We start from the raw sequence: 19407 nt of genomic DNA, 5'->3' as shown, positions 1-19407 counted from the left end.
TTGCCCAGGGAGGTGGTGGATGCCCCGTCCTTCAAGACATTCAAGGTCCTGGACCAGGCTCTGAGTATCCTGACTGAGCTGCAGATGTTTGATGCAAGACTAGATGACCTTTAGTGTTCCCTTCCAATTCAAATGATTCTCATTCCTTGCTGGGCCTGTTTCAGCTACATTATATTACAGCCTGAAGTCAAGGCTTCAGCCTCCAAGAGCAGCATATTCCTTAGGAGTCAGGCATAATATAATTGGCCGGCAGAGGTTCCTATCAAGAAGAGTATCAAGAAGACTATGAGACATTTCATCCAGCTATCATATTTATGAAAATAAGGAGAAAGTAGAGAATGGAACTTAGTCATGGTTGGAGTAATCACAAAGGTTACTCTCAGCTCTGGAGAAGAGATGTCAAGTGAGCCATAACTGCTGGAAATGTAGATTTTCTGTATTCATACAAAAAGCTCTTGGTGTGATTTAGGTATGGAAAACAGGTGAGGCCTGTTCAAAGGGTTATATGCTTGAAGCAGTACGTAGGAAAAGAGGGAGGAGGTCAGCTGAAATCTTAATTCATTTTATCCTTTAAAACAGTAGAGTGAATTTTCTGTCATGGAATATTTGGGACAACAACTTAAGGAAGAGCATTAAAGATCCAAATAATCATTGTAATAGACATACCTGGGAGTCTGCATTTGATACAACTTAGCAAGGGATGCTGGTGAGGGCAGACTTAGCAGGACAAAAGCACATATGAACTTCATGTTGTTTCCTGTCTTGATCATCCAGCTCATTGTCTTGAGCAATGCTGTTTGGCTTTCATTGCACAGCTGGAGCCATGCAATAGCACAGCTGCAATCACATCCACCAAAGACAAGGCAAACCAGAAAGAGCCTGCATAGACAGACACAGCCCACTCAAGTAACAAGAATACAGAAGCAAAACTGTTGCAGAACAGAGATTTGGGACACAACCATCCTAAGCGCTCTAAATAAAGGTTTAAAATTAAAATAAAATAATATATATATATGTATATTTATATATATATTACTGTACTGTGCAATTTATACCTCAAATAACAAAAAGGTGGGGATGATTCTGCTCTTCATCTATCTGAAAGACTCTAGATCAATCAAGAGCAAATAAGTAGGCAGGCTATTCCATGCTGAGCTGAGGAATAACGTGCAAAAAAGAGCTGTTTAACCCAACAATAGTGTTATCATCCCTTCTAACCTTCTAGGCTAGAAGAAAACCAGATATCTCTCCTGCTTCTAGCATTTCTGCCTTGCTTTCCTGCTTTGCAGTGGCTAAGCAAGCACATATTCTTGACCAGCTTCTACCACTCCCCAACCAACAGCAAAAACTTTTCCTGTTGTAAAGCAAAAACGAGGGATCAAGTGGCTGCTACTGAATAGCCAGCAGTAACAGCATGTCTTCTCTAGGAAGCCTCATCATTTCCTGGCTGCTAGAAAGGAAAAGAGTTGCTGAATAGAAGTGCTGGCAAGTGATATCTATATGCCAATATTCAGACAGTCTGAAAATTAACACTAAACTGTCGGGCAGTTTTAGAGGTTTTTTTCCACCTTTCTAATTTGGGGGTTTAAATGTTTTCACATTCCTGCCAACAAATCTTCTAGAAAACTAAAAGTGATCTACACCCAGATTAAAGCTAGCAATGAAAAGTGGCGCTCATCCATTGGCATGATCCAAAGACACCATAACACATAATCACACTTTTAATGTACAATAAAACAATACTTCACACATTTATGGAGTGGAATAAAACCAATCTATTACTGGCGCCTTTTAGTTTGGCTTAGTTTTCTCCAGAAATGATGACTTAATAACAGAGCCCTCCTCTCCGAAAGCATGCAAGCCTGAATTAGAAGTGTGAAACTGAATTTATGAAATAACCTTGGCAGTAAATAATAGCACACCTCAAACTGGGATTCATCACACACCTGTGTGGTGGGAAAGTGAAGTCAGCCCCATCACACAGAGTATCAATCACTCCCAGGATGCAAATTCAGTGAGATATGGAAAGATTACTTTGCATAACCTATGGAAAGTAGTTGAATCGATGTAATAAAAGCTTCAGCACGGCATTGTACAGCCTGCAAGTGTCCTTAAGAATGCGCTTTTTCCATCATTTTGCATATGAACAGAAGCACAGCAAGCAGATGGATGTATTAGCACGTAGCTGTGGACGTGGTAAGCTTTATTCAAAAATTTATCCAAAGGTTTCAGTTTTAAGTATCGACTTCTCTGGTCAGGAGGAGAAGCCTTGAGGTCAGCAGCAATAATCCCGGGGCCTTCACTGAGGGTAGGACTTCCTATGTGTATGTCCAGAGCTCGGCTTCTTCCCAGCGCTGGCTCAGCCTGCGAGATGCAGCCTGGCTGCGCATGCCTGTCTCCAGCTGGTGATACTGCTTTAGAAATGGCCCCAGGGACAGAGGTGGTTGTGGTCAGTCAGCCTGAATGTCCCCCGCTTCTGGGTGGCCTGTGAGGCCAACAGCAAAATAATTGAGCATTTTATTACAGAAGGCAAATGCCACAGCCAGAGGTAGACAGGCTGTTTGATTTTTCCTACACTACATAATGCTTCGGTCCCATTTACTGCACATACAGTCTTCTATTTACTCTGTTATTTAGTAAAATTGTGTATCGCAGCAAAGCCCTGTATCATGTATATTGCAAGTGATTTCTGGCACCAGGAAGCCTTAGAAAAAGAGATGCATATAAAATGCTTGGGGAAAAAAATGAAGGTCTCTTTTTCATTCTTATGTATTTTACAGTCATCAAAGAGGAATAAACACATATACATAAAAACATAAATCTTAAGGCTCATTTCATATGCTTTTTATATATTAAACACAACTGTTTACCTTCAGTTTCTTACTTTATTCCTTTTGAAATGAGATTAATGTAAAAAAGTTTTTAAATGAGCCATTCCGCTGCCACTTCTTTTCTATTGCACTATTCATTACCACTTTGAGATGGCAGAAAAGGGAAAGGATGCAAATGGCATTTCATTCCATAAGTCTTTCTTTGGGTCAAAGTCAGCTGCCTACCCTGCCGATCAGATTTCCTTCTTTTAATTTTGGCAAGGGATAGATATAAACCATCTTCATATTAGATTTTGGAATATAATCCTTGTTATCCCAGCCCATCTACACCTGTCAGCAAACAGCTTTCAATTTGTCTTTTCTTGTCATTTCTTCTTCTTTTTTTTTCTTAAGATTCGTTCAAACCATCCCCACCCTCACTGATGTATGCAACATCAGGGCAAAAGACAGTAAACTCGATTTGCCTGCATAGACACTTTAAAGCAAACTGTATTTACTTTTACAAGGGTCTCTTTTTACTCAAAGGAAAAAATAAATGAACATCGGGAACAGTTAAAATGTTATGTTGAACACTGACTTACTATTTAGCTTTTTACAACGCCCAATCCCAGCCAGCATACTGAAGAATCACTGGAGGGGAACGAGAGCTCTTCTAGCATGCGAGAGAAATCAGAGCTGGGTGGCAGCTCTTCAGGGCCAGGCAGCCCTGAGGGTCTGGGTCCTACACTCACATTCACAGCTCAGAAGGTTCAGCACAGCACGCCCTTAGGTCTTGATACAGCAAAAATTTGCAGGCATGCTGAATGCAGGGCACATCAGATGGCCAGCGCTGTGCACCTGCAGGAAATGAGGCACGTACCTACATCTTGTGAGGAGCATCGCTTTCGTTTCTATTACATCTTCATTTGCACAGGGGAGTGGGGGAGGATGTGGAGGCTGCATCACAGAGCACAATGGGAATGCTTACAAAATTTGTCATTCCTCCACAATAATTCTTTTCCTCTGTCTTATGTGGAACAGTCATCTGAAATTTGTTTCTAGATAATTAATTTCGGAAATGCTCTCTATTACAGTTGAGCAGATTGCAGCGTGTTCTGCAGGTACTGCAGGAGCTCAGGTTGTGTCGTGTAAGGATGGAGGTAGGGGAGCTGTAGGTAGTGGGGAGAATGCACTTCTGTAAGATTATGTTTTAAATGTGAATGAACCAACCTACCTAATTTTCCCCAGTACAGAAACGGCTCATCTCTGCTTAAGAATTAGTAGGTGCAGAACAGTCTGATCAATATTCAGTGTGCAACCAAGACTTTTGCCTTTGCTGTGTCCTCACTGGAAATTATTAAGCACATATGGCAAGGGGGAAAAAAAGACTCTGTTCCCAAGAGTTATGCTCACTCTGCCCACCTCAGATTGCCATCTTAGAGCTTGACAGAAAGGGGAGTTAGAACACTCAGATCTGCTTTGCGCCCATGGGCTTGATGGGCTATTGGAAGTTTCTGCAGGTTTCTGGCATCCTCGTGTCTCAGAGGCTTGACAGAGAGCAACATAACTTGGACTGGTATCCATGGCTCATCTGCACATGGAAGTCTGGAAGGATCCAACGAAAAGAACTCAACACTGCATTGCATAGAGTTGTTCTGCATTCTCACCTATGAAGAAGCACAAAGGTGATGGTTCGTTTCACTCCCAGCCAAAAATAAATAAATACATAAATAAATAAATAAATTGATGGCTGCAATGAGATTCTGCACTGGCAAGTGACAGATCAGTTTTCCTAAGCTGGGGAGGCGTGATGACATTCAACAATGAATCACAAATCTTACACACGTTATGAGGGAGACTTTGGGATGAAAACACATGGTTGTTATTTCTTGTTGCCATGTGCAAATAAAACCTTTTTAAAAAAACATCTGGTCATTTAATCAAACTTTCCATGAGTGATCGCTCCAATTTGGATGCCCAGCGGTGGTCAGCTGGGGCTAGCTATGTGATATCAGCAAATTTGATCTGGACGAGAAATTTAATTATGGCATGGTGTAACTTTTGAAGGCTCAATTATTGAACCTCCTTACCTCACAGACAGATGAAATTCTGGAGGAGAAGTTTATGAAGAAACATGTCCTTCACTCACAATTAGCTCTGTGGCACTATTTGCTTGAACTAATGGCACCTAGTGGCAGTAGTAGGCTGGTATACTTTATGTAGTGCTTCTAGAGGTGTACGGGAGCATAGGCAAGGCTGGTGGGTGTGCTGTTACTCAGAGGTCAGAACATCACTTGTGAAAGGGACACTCATGGGTCCTGTCCTGTGTCCTGCAGCGAGCCATGAGTACTTGGCCTCCCTCTACCCCCTTCCAGCCTTATACTTCAGCCTCCAATGCTCTTCTTGTCCTCATAGGCTCATCCAGTCCCTAGCCTACTTCTTCCTTTCTCCTCTTTTCCCCCATCTGAAACCTTTCTCCATCTTTCCGCATTTTTCTGGTACTCTCCCCTTCTCTGTATCCCAGCACCATCCCATAAAAATGGAACATAAACCACAAGAGAGAGATCCCTACTGGCAGTTCCCTTCCCCAGAAACACAGAAATACAAAGTAAGCACAAAGAGAGATTGCAGGGAAATCCTTACCTAATCCACTGGACTGGGGTCTCTTCTCCATCCATGATCTGGTTGTGACCTGATGAAGGGAGAGGCTGAAGCACAGTAATTTCATACGGGGTCTGCAGGGACTGTGTGTAGCAAAGACTAAAGCAGCATCTGTCTGTTCCCAAACATTTTCAGAAACATTAGAATCTGGCTTAAGGCATTTCCCTGCCCTTCAAAATTCCGAGTTTCTGTTTGAGAGCGTGCTGTGCTAGATCTTCCCAAAGAAATAACTGCAATTTTGAGGATGTTCACATATATCATTTTCCCTTAATTTCATTCGCTGAAATGACTGAGGCACCAAATTGAGTACTTCCAGGATAGTTTGCTTTGAGACAGAGACTAGATGGAGGGGGAGAGGGGGGAGCGGGGGGGAAATGTTTCATTGTTAAAAGTCTGGCAGGGCTATAAACAACGCTGCCAGTACCAATCATTAAGAAACTACAAATCAAGCCATGCACAAAAAGGCTCACAGATTAGCTGTAAAACCAGGATTTTTCCAATAACAGTAAAAGCGGGTGCCTGCATTTGCCTTTTGAGGTGGTTTAGCTTTCCCACTGTATCATCAAGTCTTCCCTTGCAAACTTTGCAACTCTGCAAACTTTAAGAACTTCTGCTCTGAAATGAAAGATGGGTTGCTTATATTTTCACTTGTCTCCTGGATCTTGCTCTGGCTGAAAACATCGAGCACTGAAACAGTCAAATCGAGACAGATGGCAAAGCTACATAAGCAAGAGGAAGCAGAATCTCATGATGAAAAACATCAAGGAATTTATCTGTAGGTGATAGCAACAGGGTGTCTTTCATGCTCCTGGTATCTCTTACAATAAAATTCAAGCCAGTGAATCTAGATTCCGTGGTTAGTTATGTGCAGCTTCTGATAAGGTTTCATGACATGACGAAGCATGTGATTTAGAAATACTGGTGCTCAGGATGGCAAGAGTAATGTTCTGCTTTTTACCTTGCTCTTCCTCCTCTGTTGAAACTTGTCTATTTTCTTAGCTGAAACTGTGGTAAGAAAGCTGCGGCGCTCCTAAGCAGGAAGGTACCCCAAGTAAGCCCCAGACAAGCCAGCCAACCCTGAGGGCTCACACAACCACAGGGATGACGGCTCAGCCAGCAGCTCCCAGAAGCACTGCTTGTGTCTGGTCACCCTTTAAGACTGGGTGAGCATCATGGTCCAAGTGCACGTGCACAGACACAAGCGGTCTGGGGGCCCTGTGGAAAGATGGCACTTGGTGGCACCTGCAGTGGGACACCTAGTGTTCAAAGAAAGGCAGAATCATTCCAGTTGGAAAACACCTCTAAGATCTCCTAGTGCACCAGCCCACCCCCACCATGCCCACTAGCCATACCTCTCAGTGCCACATCCACACGCTTCTTGAACACCTCCAGGGATGGTGACTACTACCTCCCTGTGCAGCCCATGCCAGTGCCTCACCACTCTCCATGAGAAGAAATTATTCCAGTTATCCAAATCGAACCTCCCCTGGCACAACCTGAAGCTGCCTTTCATCTTGTGTTACTGCAGCTCAGCAGTGGGGAGCTGCAGGTAACTACATACTGCTGGCTTAGAGCTGCAAGGAACACTATTCCAGACAGGGCAGACATCCTGGCCAGCCTTTGCACTTTAACCTCACTCCCCATGCCCTCATTTGAAGCAAAATGACCTAAGGCAGGAGAGAGCAAGTGGGGAGAGTTTTTTCTATACCCTGCTCATGAAATGAAGCTTTGTCTGGCTGCCCTTGGATGTTGCCAGCACCAAACTGCCCTTGGTGGCAGAGGACTGTGGACAGACACCTGCTGTGTGCAACCATCCCATTCATACCTCCTGCTGTCATGCTAACTGTTATGGGTTCTTTTGCCTGCTGACTTTTCTGCAGAATGTGAACCTCTGCAGAACATAACAAGTGCTGGCCTGTAAGCCAGAGGAGCCGCTGAGAGAAAAAAGAGGCACAAAAAGGCGATGAGACAGACAGTCCTTCCTCTACGCCACATTCCAGCAGTTTCCAGAAGAGTTTCCTGAGCACACAGCTGACCCCACCCAGCCCACTGCCTCAGCCACACACCTGCATTAAATATGGACACACTCCTGACACATCCCAAACTTTCAAGGGCAAATCTTGCATGGAACAGCTTGCACTGCCAGCAAGGCCTGGGCCAGTGCTCTGACAGTGATAAACCCGGCTGGATGGGCACAGAGATGGAGAGAGAGATGCAAAATGTGCTGGGCAAGAATCCCACCACTCCTTTTCTAAAGGAGGAGGGACATTTCAAAGTAAGCATCAGGCACCCGTTGTTAGTGCTAAAGGGGAAATCTTTCCCCTGGATCCACGGGGCAGGTCTGAGATAAGCAGCTGGAGCGATAAGTTATCTCTGTGCAATTCGGGAAATATAGATGCTTCAGATGCTAATGGTGTGTCAGCAGGGAAACAGGCACACAGCGGACTTGGGTTAAGTAATCCTAGGAAGGTGTTTATTCATGTATAACGTGTGCAGAGAAGGTGACCCCCTGCCTTGCTCCTGGCTGCCCAGAGGAGCTGCTTATGCCCAAAAAGTAAGCACAGAGAAGTCAAGCGGAAAGGCAGCACTGGACAGGGAGCAATCCCAGGTGTGACAGCCCCTGTCCATAGGGGCACAGAGGGGTCCTGGTGTGTCCTCTGTATGGGGCTGGGTGGGCTGCAGCTGCCACGTTCTGGCAGACATTTGTCCGACCACTTTACAAATCCTCCCACTGCCACTCCAGGCAATCTATTCTTGTGCTTCCCATCTTTCCATTAAAAAGCTGTTCTTAACGTCTCATCTAAATCATAAGTCAGTTTTAAAAATGACAAGCACGGCTAAAAGTTTCAAGATTTTTCCTAATAACAAATGTGGGTTTCATTTTATTTCTCTGTTGGTCGCTGCACATTTAAGGGGAACGTCAAATCACTTTTTAAAGTGTCCCTCCAGCATCGTGATGTATAGGAACGGTATTTTTTATTTCTCACAAGAGCTGAGGTTGTCATTTAATTACATTAATCCAGGAGCAGGAGAAAAAAAAACATTGCACCAAAGTCCTGTGAGAGAAACCAGCATTTAATTCAGCTGTGAGCGGCTTTCTTGGTTAATCTGCGTGCCTCACAGCCACACTGCCCAAAAACGCTCTGATGTGACACAATGTCAAGCAGAAGGGATGTCTCACCTGCAAGTAACAGAAAAGAAATATTGCAGGTGTGGGACAGAAGCACTCTAGTGTATGTGCATGCTATTCCTTTGCTTACTTCCCATCCAAACTCACTCTAACTATCCCGATGCAGTGAGCATTGCCACTAGGAATCTCGCAAGACCCCACCAAAATAAGTTAAAGGCAGTAGAACAAGTTTCTTCCTCCCTCATCAGAGATGAACCTGAAGAAAACTGCACCTTTTCTCCAGTGCTGCAACCCAGAAGTAACAGCAACCGGCACTCTGCTTCAAGCCTTTCAAAAGAACAGAACATGGTTACTCACCGGCCCCAACGCAAACACTGAAACACAATGAAAACACAAATAGGAGCTCTGATCTTTTAGGTAAACAGAAACAGATACGAAGGAAAAGTATACTGCCTTAGATTTCTAGATACATAAGGCTCGGCACGGAGCAGTCTCTGGAGGGTCTACATGCAAAATGTAGATCCTCAAAGTCCGCTATTTATCACAGGCAATGACTGGATTTTTAAGTAGGGTGTCAAAATAGTTTTGTAGAAGGGAAGGGAAGGGAAGGGAAGGGAAGGGAAGGGAAGGGAAGGGAAGGGAAGGGAAGGGAAGGGAAGGGAAGGGAAGGGAAGGGAAGGGAAGGGAAGGGAAGGGAAGGGAAGGGAAGGGAAGGGAAGGGAAGGGAAGGGAAGGGAAGGGAAGGGAAGGGAAGGGAAGGGAAGGGAAGGGAAGGGAAGGGAAGGGAAGGGAAGGGAAAGGAACAAGTGGAATGTTTACTGGATACATGTGTTGGTTTATTGTAAAAGATGGCTGTAAGAAAAAAAGAAAGAAAATACTGTAGGAGGTCTAGAAGCAGCCATGCAGAACCGACCAGGGGTTGGTACCCAGCACAGCTCTGAGCTACTTTTGAACAGTCTGGCCTGACTCTGATGTACCAGTCCATGGGGCTATGAGACAGCAGTGGCTGTCTCCATGAAATAAAGGACCAACACAAGGACCTCAAGTCTGCAGAAAGACCCTCATTTCCTAGAGAAGAGTGAGCTGTGGATCCAGGTCAAGGAGAACAGAGTGCCCCTGGAACCATTGATGCCTAATGCAAAAGCTTCTGCCAACTCAGAAGATCCCTCACTGCCATCCTCACCACACATCCCAATACATGCCGGACAGACAAAGGCACTGTGCCTGGTTTTGCTGCTGCTCCTCAGGTTCTGGTACGAGCTGACAATGACTCCAACACAGAAATTCCATCATCTTTTAAGTTTTTGTGATGTATAACATCGGACAGCTCTGTCTAGGACAATCCATCACCAACTAGTCCTGTTGACATTTTGGATTGTCCTCCTGACCTTGTCCTTTCAGCACAGGCATAATCGTGCTTATGATAATTTTATTCCCAGTTAGGCATCTATTTTGCACACCTTTGAGCTACAGAATCACTAAGAAGCCATCTTCTGTGCAGCTGCTGAAACAAGGCACCTTGAGCCAAGTTATGCTGAAGTGCAGCCCGTGGGGTAGCAGCAAACAGAAGTGGGTGAACACCTCTCTGAGCACACACGAGCAGGTGAGCTCTCTTTCATTGCGTTTGCTGCCGACTGTACTGCAGGTGCGATCTCAGCAGTGGCCATATGTTTGCATTGCAGACAACGGGGGAGGGGGTCTGAGCAGCCAGATCCTCATCACACCAAGGGTCTGGTAGGGAAAGGAAGGGGACCCAGTCTGGTTCCAACCCCCATGCTGAGAGCTCTTGTTTCAGTTAGAGAGCTCCAGGTTTGGGAGTTATCCCTTGTTTGTCCATCAACACATACTACCATGGGGTTTTCAGGGTGGCTTTTTAGATACACAGTGTTCACAATACCTGCAGTGATGGGAAAATCTTTTTTCTTGAATTGACTGTTCAGTGTCACTTTAGCAGGAATATACAATTATGATGGTACATGAATTATTTGAGCTGTTCCCAAGAAGACTGATTGCCTTTCACAGGCCGGGTGGGAGAGGCACCGAAATCTCGGCTACTCAAGTTGGCAGCCCCAAACAGCCAACTACAGCCTCAGCTGTGGGTTCGCCTGTATCACGCCTGAACCAAAGCCTCTGTCCACCCTGTTCTGCAAACAGGAGAGCGATTCAGCTCATTAAAACCCATTGGATTAAGTAGAGTGTGAGAATGCGTGCAGGGCTGCAAATACTTAAAACTACCCTTAAACTCTGAGCTGTATCTCAGATCAGTGAAGAGAAAGGGACATCCCACCACATCTGCAGTTTCAGGGAAGAAGCTGTTATGTGTTCTCCTGTCAATACAGAATTATTGGCCCAATTGCTTGGTTATTGTGCGGAACAGGCTGCAGCACTCCTTGAGTGGTAACTGGGGCACCAAAGGTGTGCTTTGGGTGAGGACCACAGCCTCACAGCATCGCCCTCTCTGCTCTCTTCTCCATGGAAGTGGCAGGGATTAAACTCACTTTGACCAGGGATTAAAACAACCTCCTGAAGCAGCTGTTGTCAGACTGGGAGGAGTGGCAAATGTGGGGTTGCTCCTAAGGATAAGGGCTCCTGCTGCTCCCACAATGTGCTGTTGTGCCGATCTGGATCAGCTTCCTTTACACCTGCAGTTGGGCTGCATCTGGATGGCAGTGGTTGTCACCAGGGCATGGAAATGCTGCTGGAGCTGTGCTGCTGGCGATGCTGCTGCAGCACCGGACACCCCACGTGCTGCACACTCCTGCTGCCCTCAGTGCCCTTGCCTGCTGTCAGCCAGACTTTACTTACCATCATATTTAAAATAAAACCTTTCTGCTGTTCATCAGAAAGATTCACTCACCTGAGAGCAGTAGCATCATTCTGGTGAAGGAGAAGGGCCCGGCTGCATGGCCTATAGGGCTCCACAGCTGATGGAGCACAGGGACAGCCCAGGAACATGGCAATTCCCTCCTGTCACCACCGCCACCTCCTCGCCGTGCGCTTTCTGGATGCTGTTACTGAACTTAGACAGAACATCATTTGTTATCAACCCCGTCCAGAGAGCGAGCACGAGACTAACAAGAGACACGGGTGTGTGAGACAGACACAGAAGCTCGCAGAGGAGCGGTAACAGCAATAACACAAACCGAGTCTCAATTGAGTTGAAAAAGCAATTATCTGGTACTAGGAAATGAAGTGGGAACAAGGCAACGCTTTCTGATGCCATGATTCCTCTTCACAGCTCCTTCCATGTGGGCAGGGGGCTTCCTGCAGACAGAACCTGCCCCTCCCTCCCTGCACTGCACCCCCCGCACAACCACACGCATCCCACCATCGGGCTGCGGGGGGAGCAGCCTCCCTGCCTCTTTTTCTTCCTTTTTCTTTTTTCCCCTTTCTTTCTTCCAGTCTTTTCGTCCTTCTCTTTTCTCCCTTTTCTTTCTTTTTCTTTTTTTGTCCTCTTTCTTTTTGTTTTTTCCGATTTTTCTTTATTTTCTTTCTTTTATCAGTTTTTTTTCCCTTCTTTTCTTTTTTTCTTTTCGTCGATTTTTTCTTCTATCTTTTTCCTTTCTTTTTTCCTTTTTCTTCTTCCCTTTTCCCCCCTTTTCTTTTTCTTTTCCCCCTTTTCCCCTTTTTCCCTATTTCTCTTTTTATTTTTCCTTCTTTTTGTTTTGTTTTATCCCCTTTTCTTCCCCAGTGCGGAAACCGCCGGCACACCAGCTCAGCACCCTGCAACCCGACGCCCTGTAACCGAGCCTCCCGGCCCGCCGCCGGCACGGCCCCGCCGCTCACCCCCGTGTCCTCCCCCGGGCCCGGCCCCGGCAGCCGTCGGGGCTCCCTGCGCGGCTCGGGCTGCCCGCGGGCCCGGAGCCGGGAGCGGGGCGCGGGGGTCCCGGGACCGCAGCTCCCCCCACCGAGGGCCTCGACCCGGGGGTCGGCTGAGAGCGCTCTCCCCGCTCCGTCCACGGAGCGGCCCCGTTCTCCCCGTTGTGCATTTTAATAACGAAATCTGGAAAAGGAAATTGTTTGATGTATGAGGAGACGTTATCTAATTAGGGCGTAAGAAATTTAATCTTTCCAGCAGGCAGGTCATATAATTAATGTTAATTTAACGCTCAAATTCGCAGTCATTAATTTTTATTCTCTTCAATGCGGTTTGGCAGGGCCCTGCTCCACGGGAACGCTGTCGCTGGATGGAGACGCACACGCGGTCCTCGGAGCGCACCGCCGCGGCCCTCCCGTCCCAACAGCGGCACCGCATCGCGTCTGCGCTATTAACGGTTCTAATTGGACGGTCCATAGTTTGCATATCAGACCATTAAAATAATGCGCTTTGCTTTTCTTCCGACACGTAACGCCGCAGCCTTTGCGAATGTTTGGCGATTCTGATAATTATCGCCAAATTACCACAAATGTTCTCTTCATTAAGGTGATTTCTCTCAAGCATTTTTTAAAAAACGTGAATAATGCATTAAGTGGTGGCTGGCAAAGTGCTTTGATATAAAAGTTGTCAACTGCAGTTCCAAAATGAGACCCGGAGAAATATATATATATATATATGTAACAAATGAACGGGAGGAGACCAATTCCGCCCCGTGATTGGAAGGAGCACCGTCTCACATAAGGGACCGCAGCCACAGCCTCACTGCGCCGGGAGCGGAGAAGTGCGCACTGCGCGGAGGAGCGAAGTTGGAGCTTCTCCCTTCTCCGGGAATAGATGGGGACAGCGTGAGACAGACAGAGAGATTGATTGGAAAAGATACTGACCTCTCTCCTTCAGCTGCAATGTAACTTATCCTGGAAAAATACAAAACAAAACAAAACCAAAGCAGCACGGTGCGGTGCCCCCCCCGCCCCCCTCCCTTCTTCTTCTCCCCCTCCGCCGCCCCTTCCCCACCCCGAGCTCTCACTGTCACGGCTGCGCCCATCTCCGGAGCTGCTCCGTTCCCAGTTCACCGAGAGCCCAACGCGCCCCGCTCCGCTCACCCCGCTCGGCCCCTCCATCGCCGCCTGCCCCCGCCGCACTGTTTGCAAAGTTCAATAGCGAGGCAATAAAAAGCGCCGCTGCAAAATAAGAGTCTCTTGTCAAATTTAAGGGCTGCTCATTTGCATCGGGGGAGGTCGTCCATCCCGTCCTACCCCCCCCCCCCCCCCCCTTTTGGCTATTATTTGGGCACCGAAAAGAGAAGAAGAAAAAAAAAAAAGAGAGAAAGGGATAGAAGCGATCCAGGAGCGGTGCCCCGCAGCGCAGCCGTGCCCGAGGGAGAGGCCGTGGAGCCGGGCCGGGTTGGGGCCGGAGCTGGATGCTCCCCGCAGCGCTCCGGGGCCGCCGCATCCCGCAACCCGCTCTTATTTTGGTTGGGCGCGGGCGGCGCTGCGGGGAGCGCGGAGAGAGCGGACCGCGCTCCTCTGTTCGCTTTGGGGCTGCTGCTTTTTTGCTGCTTCTTTTTTTTTTTTTTTTCTTTCCCATTCCCTCCTCTCTCTCCCCGCTCCTCCTCACTATAGCAACCACCGCCGGGCCGACAAAAATGCCCCCGGTGCGGACAATGGGCCGCCCTCTGCCCGCCGCGCTCCTCTCCTCCTCCTCCAGGACCAAAGAAACTTGGCGGCCCCTCCCGCTCGGCCCGGGGCCGCGGGGCACGGCCGGCCGGGGGGTCCCGTGTTGCTTGTGAGCTTCGGGGGCCAAGCGAGCCGGGCTGCGGCCCCGGGGCTCAGTGCGCAAAGCCGCGGGCGCTCGGACCAGAACGTATCGCCCACACTGATGGAATTTTTCTAATTTTTTTCTCTTTTTTCCTTTTTCTCTTCTGCTTCTTCTCCTCCCCGAGGCCTCACACTCCCCGCTCAGCCCTTCGCCCCGTTCCTTTGGCACAAGGCGGCTGTCGGGGCCGCAGCGGCGGTACCCGCACGGCGCTCACGGGCAGGGCGCACCGTCCCCAGCGATGGGATTCGGGGCAGCGGGTGAAGGGGAATAAAACCGCATCCGTGAGCACAAACCATTCAATTCCCAGCGCTGTGCTCACACGGCGATGAAAGAAAAGGGATGGAGCAGCCGTGAGACGAGGTGTGGGGAGCGGTGGCCGTGAGCGCAAACTTCGCACAACTTTGCCACACTGTTACAGCTCTGCGCCCTTCGGCCGGGCAGCCCGAGTTCCCCATTCACACCCTTTAGCCGCGGGTCCCTCAGCTGAACGTGTTCCTTACGGCCACCCGAGCACAGGCGGCCTGAGCTCCCTCTGAGCTGCCCACGGGAGCGGTTCCCACGAGAGCCGGGGCTGCGCTGTGACTCGTGCTGCCCCGGCCCGGTTCTGTCCCTACGTAGGGCCCTGGATCCGCTCTCGCCCCACGAACCGCGTGAGGGCCGGGGAGCAGCGGAGCCCCGCGGGCACCGGGAAATAGGACGGCGCGTTCAGAGCCCGCGGGGACGTTGGGAATCCTTCCTCACGTCCGTGCCGCAGAGCGGTGCCGGAGCGGCCGTTGCGAGCAGGGAGCGGGGCACGGCCGAATCAAAGCGCCGCAGTGTCCGCCTCGATCCTCGCCGCCGCGGTGCGGGCGGACGGATGGAGCGGAGGAGCCCGACGGGGCGGCGGCGGGGGGCGAGGAGCCGCGGGGCCGCCGAGGGGCCGAGAGCCGGGACGGGCCGGCGGGGAGCGGCCGGCGGGAGGTTTCCCAGCGCCCCGCGGCACCGCGCCCCGCCCGCACGTCGGAAGGAGCCGCACACGGCGGACAGCGGCCACGGGGGGAACGGGGCGCCGAGCCCCGAGCGGGGCCCGCTCCGTCCCAACCCGGGTCCGTCGCACCCCGCCGGGAAAGGTCGGAGCAACAGGAGCGGGGCGGGGGGCGGGGCCACCGCGGGGGGGGCGATGGGGGGTGGGGTGTGAGAGGAGCCGGGCGCCCCCGCCCCGCCCCCGGCCCCGCCTCGGCCCGTTCCCCTCGGCGCCGGGCGGTGGGGGCGGGGCCGGGGGCGGGGCCGTGTCGCGGCGCTCGGCCAATGGGGGGCGGCGGCGGCGGCGGTGGCCGGGGGCGCCCCCGTCCGTCGCGCGGCGCGCAGCCAATGGGCGGCGGCGGCGGGGCGGGGCGGCAGCGCGTGCCTTCGCGGTGGGCCCCGCCGCCGCTCGGGCCGGGGGGGCGCGGGCGCCGCGCGGCGCCCGAGGCGCAAAAGTAGCTGTCAAATGCGCGGCGCCTTTAACCGGCGCGAGCAGAGCGGCGCGGCGAGTCATGGCGACCGCAGCCTCCAACCACTACAGCCTGCTCGCCTCCGGCTCGCCCATGGTGCACGCCGAGCCGCCCGGCGGCATGCAGCCCGGCGGAGGCTACCGCGACGCGGGCGCGCTGGTGCAGGCGGACTACGCGCTGCAGAGCAACGGGCACCCGCTGAGCCACGCTCACCAGTGGATCGCCGCGCTGTCCCACGGCGGCCCCGGCGGCGGCGGCGGAGGAGGGGGCGGCGGCGGCGGAGGGGGCGGCGGAGGCGGCGAGGCTCCCTGGGCGGCGGCGGCGGCGGCGGCGGCGGCGGGCGCGCTGGGCCCGCCCGACATCAAGCCGGCCGCGGTGCAGGCGGCCCCGCGCGGCGACGAGCTGCCGCCGCCTCCGCAGCACCCGCCGCCGCCGGGCCGAGCCCCGCACCTGGTGCACCACGGCGGCGGAGGCGGCGGGCACCACGCGGCGTGGCGGGCGGGCGGCGCGGCGCACCTGCCGCCGGGCATGGCCGCGGCCAACGGAGCGGCGCAGGCGGGGCTGCTGTACCCGCAGCCGCCCGGCTTCACCGTGAACGGCATGTTGGGCGCCGCGCAGCCCGCCCTGCACCACCACGGCCTCCGCGACGCCCACGACGAGGCTCCCGGGCCGCCCGCGCCGCCGCACCACGGCGCCGAGCACCCGCACGGGCCGCACCCCGCGGGCGGAGCGGGGCCGGGGGGCGGCGGAGCGGCGGCGGCGGGAGGGCCGCACCACGAGGCGCACTCGGACGAGGACACGCCGACCTCGGACGACCTGGAGCAGTTCGCCAAGCAGTTCAAGCAGCGGCGGATAAAGCTGGGATTTACCCAAGCGGACGTGGGGCTGGCGCTGGGCACGCTGTACGGCAACGTCTTCTCGCAGACCACCATCTGCCGCTTCGAGGCCCTGCAGCTCAGCTTCAAGAACATGTGCAAGCTGAAGCCTTTGTTGAACAAGTGGTTGGAGGAGGCGGACTCCTCCTCGGGCAGCCCCACCAGCATAGACAAGATCGCGGCGCAGGGCCGCAAGCGGAAAAAGCGCACCTCCATCGAGGTGAGCGTCAAGGGCGCGCTGGAGAGCCACTTCCTCAAGTGCCCCAAGCCCTCGGCGCAGGAGATCACCTCGCTGGCGGACAGCCTTCAGCTGGAGAAGGAGGTGGTGAGAGTGTGGTTTTGTAACAGGAGACAGAAGGAGAAGCGCATGACGCCGCCCGGGGGGACGCTGCCGGGCGCCGAGGACGTGTACGGGCCCAGCAGGGACACGCCGCCGCACCACGGGGTGCAGACCCCCGTGCAGTGACCTGGGCGCCCTCATTCCCCCCCCCCTTTCCTCCTCCTCCTCCTTCCCCCGCCTTTCCGGCGTCCTCCTTTCAGTGTTGGGGTTGCTTTTTGTTGGTTTTATTTTTTCTTTGTTTTTAATTTTCTCCTCTCTTTCAAAAAAAAAAGAAAGAAAATCGAGCATAAAAAAAAAGAAAAAAAGAAAAAAAAAAGAGAAAGGAAAAATAGGGGAAAAAATTAACAAAACAAACAAACAACAACAAAAAAGCGAGCAGAAAGCGAACGCGAATCCAAGCAGATAGAAAAGCTCCGGTCGGGCCGCGGGTGCGGGCTGCGGTCGGGCCTTGCGGAGTGAGTGAGTGAGTGAGTGAGTGAGTGAGTACCGCGCCGGGCCGGGCCGGGGGCGGCGGTGCGGGCGGACGCGCGGCCGTGGGTATCCGCTCGTCGGGATGCGAGCAGGGAGAGGAAGGAGCCCTTGTCCCAGGCAGTATTGAGGCGTAGTCATTTGCACTGCGAGGATACCGAAGTTTACAGAAATTCAGTGGGTTTCTTGCCCTCTTGACCCGATATGGGGGATGAGGAGCGCGTGTGTGGCTGTGTGTGCCGTACGCTCGCATGTAGGATGTGCACACGGCAGAGCGGCTCCGGGCCGCCCGCGGGGATGGCGAGAGAGGGGCGAAGGGACGGAGCAAACTTCGTTTTCCGGCGGTGCGCGGCCGCGGAAGGGACCGCGGTCCCGGCGAAGGGCTGCGGGGCCGGGAGGGAGCACCTCGCGTCCCAGGGGCCGCCCCGAGAGAAGCACGGGGACGTTCGGGCCCCCCCCGGCCACAGCCCTTTCCCTCGTCCCCCCTCCCCCCTTACCCCCCCAGCGGCTCTGCTCGCAGCCCGTGCTCCCTTCACCTTTGCTTCCCGTATTTATTATTTTTTCCTTCCCCCCCTTCCCCCCCCCCCCCCCCTCGCCCTCGGTCGGTTCTCAGCGTCATGTACGGAACGAAAGGAGCAGCTCCGCTCGGGCAGCCCCGTGTCTTTCACCCGGGAGGAGGCGGCCGAGGGGGGGGGGGGAGGGTGAAATGAAGTGGAAAAAATGCCACTTTCAATTGGCCTCCCCCCCCCCCTCCCCCACACACCTCCCCCCGGTAACAGTTTTAAAGTGCATTTCGTGGCATTATCCTGATGGGAAACGGTTAACTTCCAAAAAGAGAGAGAGAAAGAGAGAGAGAGGAACCCGAGGGGACACAGCACACGACACAAAGCTCCGAGGAGCAGCGCCGTGTGTGTGCCGCGTACCAACAGCCATAGACATGAGGGGAACTCGAAACTCCGGTAGTTGTACGTTCATAACGGGGCCCTTTAGACGGGTGCTACATAGGCGAGGCGTTTTTCTAAGCTCAAAGTTTGCTTAGACGAGTGTCGGACGGTGACGGAGAAAACAAAAACAACGAAGCGTTCTCTTGCAGAGATCATATAAATATTGCATTCAGCAGCCGAGGCGTTAGACCGTGTTTCCCATTGTCTCTTCAAACGCTGTGACATTTGTTTTTCTTCCTTCCTCCCTCCCTTCTTTCCCCCTTGGTCAGACAGCGAATGGTTTCGAAGCGATTCATGCAGCCTTTCCCCCCCCCCCCAACTTTCCCAACGATGGTGACAGAGATGCGGGCACCGAGCTTTTCTCTTCCCTTTCCTTTTGCTTTTGGCCGTACCGAGCTGCTGGTTATTTCTTGTGCTGGGGTGACTCCGAGCAGGGCCGGCCCGTAGCGCGGGGATGGACCCAACATTCAGCCCCCACCGATCCATGCGTAAGGTCAGAGAACGGCACCCGGAGCCTCAAACTCCACATAGATTTACTTACAGATAGAAAAGAAAGGGGAGGGAGGGGGAAGAAAAAAAAGGGGGGAAAAAAAAAAAAGAAAAGAAAAGAAAAAGGAAAAAAAAAAAGGAGAAAAGTTACCACGCAAACCTTACCGCTCTGTATATATGTTTAATATTTGTCCTTTGAAATGCAGAAATAGTTCCGATGTTTTCTTTGTCTATTATTTTTTTTTCCTTTATTTTATTTTATTTTATTTCCTTTTTTAAATGCTACCCAGGGAAATATTTTCATATCATTTTTCAGTGGCCTGCCTCAATGTATATTTATTTCTTGGAAAGCCGAACAGGTTCTGGAAAGTGTTTTTTCTGTAGCTTTAAATGAGTAGGTGAAACAAATCTATATGGGATGTAATTTTTATTTGAGTTGATTTGATTTGGTTTTGGGTTTTGGTTCGGTCTCTTTACGAATACTTTGTTTTTTGGTACATTTGGATGTGCTTGTGGGGAAAAA

The 19407-nt window shown here is 51.7% G+C and overlaps 1 protein-coding gene and 3 long non-coding RNA genes across 4 annotated transcripts; 1 reads left to right on the top strand and 3 right to left on the bottom strand.

Annotated features, from left to right (window-relative positions):
• Positions 1 to 3302: 3302 nt before the first annotated feature.
• On the bottom strand, positions 3303 to 5671 carry LOC146761446 (uncharacterized). The gene is made up of 2 exons (XR_014944150.1): positions 5454 to 5671; positions 3303 to 4477 (listed from the first exon to the last, which is right to left on the bottom strand). It is a non-coding gene; the product is annotated as an uncharacterized LOC146761446 (long non-coding RNA).
• A 2759-nt stretch (positions 5672 to 8430) lies between these two features.
• On the bottom strand, positions 8431 to 11620 carry LOC107311909 (uncharacterized). Its single transcript, XR_004306685.2, has 3 exons — positions 11459 to 11620; positions 8749 to 8928; positions 8431 to 8652 (listed from the first exon to the last, which is right to left on the bottom strand). It is a non-coding gene; the product is annotated as an uncharacterized LOC107311909 (long non-coding RNA).
• Positions 11621 to 12644: 1024 nt separating this feature from the next.
• LOC146761445 (uncharacterized) lies at positions 12645 to 13621 on the bottom strand. Its single transcript, XR_014944149.1, has 2 exons — positions 13506 to 13621; positions 12645 to 13392 (listed from the first exon to the last, which is right to left on the bottom strand). It is a non-coding gene; the product is annotated as an uncharacterized LOC146761445 (long non-coding RNA).
• A 2165-nt stretch (positions 13622 to 15786) lies between these two features.
• On the top strand, positions 15787 to 17254 carry POU3F2 (POU class 3 homeobox 2). Its single transcript, NM_001323230.1, is given in 1 exon segment — positions 15787 to 17254. A coding segment is annotated over 1 exon segment (1299 nt). The 5' UTR covers positions 15787 to 15810; the 3' UTR covers positions 17110 to 17254.
• Positions 17255 to 19407: the final 2153 nt, after the last annotated feature.

The sequence above is a fragment of the Coturnix japonica genome, chromosome 3 (assembly GCF_054131305.1).
Source record: "Coturnix japonica strain WE chromosome 3, WE-NBRP24, whole genome shotgun sequence".
In the NCBI taxonomy this organism is placed as follows: Eukaryota; Metazoa; Chordata; class Aves; order Galliformes; family Phasianidae; genus Coturnix; species Coturnix japonica.
The sequence above is the reverse complement of the archived record's forward strand: the minus strand, read 5'-3'. Positions and strand labels throughout refer to the sequence as shown.